We start from the raw sequence: 2525 nt of genomic DNA on the forward strand, positions 1-2525 counted from the left end.
ATGGCTATCCATAGAGTTTCGAGTGTGGTTTGTTTTGTCTTATTTGGTTTGGTAGTTAGTACGTATGCGTCTAGAGCTCTTTTCACTACTGAAAAAGCTCTCGACGGTCTGACAGTTTCCTATGGCACTGTCACCACTGAGGTGTAGGCCTAAGTGTTGGTGCTAATGGCGGTATATCTGGTGACGCCACCGGATATGGCAGTGGAAGTGGTAATGGAGAAGGCGAAGGGGCAGGCTATGGGGCTGCGGGTGGAGGTGGAGGAGGTGGTGGCAGTGGCAGCGGTGGTGGCGGTGGAACTGGAGCTACTGGCGGTAGCGGGTATGGAAGTGGGGCCGGAGAAGGAGGTGGTGCAGGGTATGGTTCCGGTGGAGCGAGTGGCAGCGGTGGTGGTGGTGGTAGTGGTGGCGGTGGTGGTGCTGGACATGGGGGAGGGGAAGGTGCTGGTTATGGGGGAGGTGAAGGAGCAGGAGGAGGTGGCGGTGGTGGAAGTGGTGGCGGAGGCGGAGGTGGAGCAGGTTCCGGTGCTGGAGGAGCACATGGAGGTGGTTACGGTGGTGGTGAAGGAGCGGGGTCAGGTTACGGTGGTGGTGCTGGTGGCGGTGGTGGCGGTGGAGGCGGCGGCGTTGGTTATGCTGCGGGTGGTGCTGGACAAGGGGCTGGTCATGGAGGAGGTGCTGGCAGAGGAGAAGGTGGTGGAGGTGGCTATGCCCCTTGAAGACAAGTTCTACCAATTACTTATAATCAGTTAGTTCCTTGTATGACCATGGATCACTATATATATATATATGTATATATAAACAAGGGAAAAAGCTCTTCTTTACCTTAAATAATTAATATTCCAAAATGATATTGATTTGGTAAATCGAGTTGTTCATTTTAAGTTTTAAAGTAATAATCTATGTATAATAGTTCGAGGGAAAGTTGTGCATGAATATGCATGTCCCCAACGTAGACGACGTAAATTGTACTATTTTAGGGCTCTTTTTCTTGTATGGTTGTATTTCTCTTAATCAACGAATGATTGTGCTTTATTACGGTGTCTTTTGGTAAATTTTTTGTTTTTTGAATTTTTTAAACACAAAGAATAGAAATATCTTTTTTATTTTTTATTTTTTTTTTAAAAATAAAAATGCATTTGGTATTCGTTTTTTATTTTTTGAATAAAAAAATGTGTTTGATAACTTTTATTTTTATTTTTTTGTTTAAAAAACTAAAAATCTAAAAATATGTTTGGTAATTAATATTTTTATTTTTTATTTTATAAACTCAAATATAAAGATATTTTTTGTGATTATTATTTGGTAATTTAAGGACATTTAAAAAAAAATGATTTATTCTATGTTTTCTCTTATAAGTTTTCTCTTCAGATTTTAAAATTATAAATATACAAATTTTTATTACAAAACACCATTTTAAAAATCAATGGACATTTTGTTCATATCATTACTTCATCTAACACTACAAGAATTAAAGTCATTTGCAGCGTCACTATTAGCGGCGGACCCAATCCGCCTGTATTGTACAGGTTATTAGCGGCGGACTAGGGGGTCCGCCGCTAATAATGGAAGATTTTTTTAAAAATATAATAATATCTATTAGCCCGGGAAAGTTTTTTAAGATATATTAGCGGCGGATAATCACATTTATTAGAGGTGGACTATCCGCCACTAATAGTATTAGCAGCGGGTAATCGCTTTGATATAGCGGCGGACTACCCGCCGCTAATTCTGTTATTAGCGGCAGACATTTTTAATAGCGGCGGGCCTTGCCGCTAATACTTTTACAGTTTCAAATTTTCATAGCCCTCTTCGTTTCCCCTCTCCTTAGTTCTCTTCTCCTCTCTCGCACCTTCTCTTCTCTCTCAGGCAACGACAAGCATCCTCCTTCTAGTTCTCTCACTCTCCCAATCTCAGTCTCTTGTCTCAAAGCCCTCGATCCTCCCTTTGCCCATCTCTCTCAAAGCCCCCGATCCTCCCTTTGTCACTCTCCCTTCGGCCTCGCTTCTTCTCTCTCGGCTTCTCTCTCGAGTACGGTGGCTTCTCTCTCGGCTCAGTCTCAGATGGTGGGGTTAATTTGTCTTTGTTTTTTTTTTGTAACTTTTTTTCCTATTTCAGTTCTTGTGTTCAAGATTTGTTTGTATGGTTGTATGGTTCAATGGAGCAAGGGATCTTAGTGGGGCATTTCCATAAAGCATATTTCAAGAGGAAAACACTAGAGGAAGGCATGTCATATCTTATTTATTGATACAGTCCAATTTAGAATTATTTTCTATTTTATTTGATAAATTAGAGGTAAACTACAACTTGTGGTGTGTCAACATCTTTTAAAGTTTGTTTGTCGAACTGTTTAATATATGTTGGATCTTAATATTGCATTGTTTTGAATAACTATTTATGAAGTGAAAGAAGTATGCAAAGATGGAATACTCTAAAGTAATTTGATTTTTAAATGTGTTTGTGTAATTTGTAAATTGAAAAACTTGTTGGGTTTCATTTATCTTCTTATGTGTGTTGTTTGTATTGTG

At 39.9% G+C, this 2525-nt stretch overlaps 1 protein-coding gene across 1 annotated transcript; it reads left to right on the forward strand.

Moving 5' to 3' along the window:
- Nucleotides 1–716, forward strand: LOC133779724 (glycine-rich cell wall structural protein 2-like). Its single transcript, XM_062219644.1, has 2 exons — nt 1–106; nt 148–716. Exons 1-2 carry the CDS (start codon nt 1–3, stop codon nt 714–716), a joined length of 675 nt encoding a protein of 224 aa, XP_062075628.1.
- Nucleotides 717–2525: the final 1809 nt, after the last annotated feature.

Source organism: Humulus lupulus, chromosome 5 (assembly GCF_963169125.1).
Source record: "Humulus lupulus chromosome 5, drHumLupu1.1, whole genome shotgun sequence".
NCBI classification, from domain to species: Eukaryota; Viridiplantae; Streptophyta; class Magnoliopsida; order Rosales; family Cannabaceae; genus Humulus; species Humulus lupulus.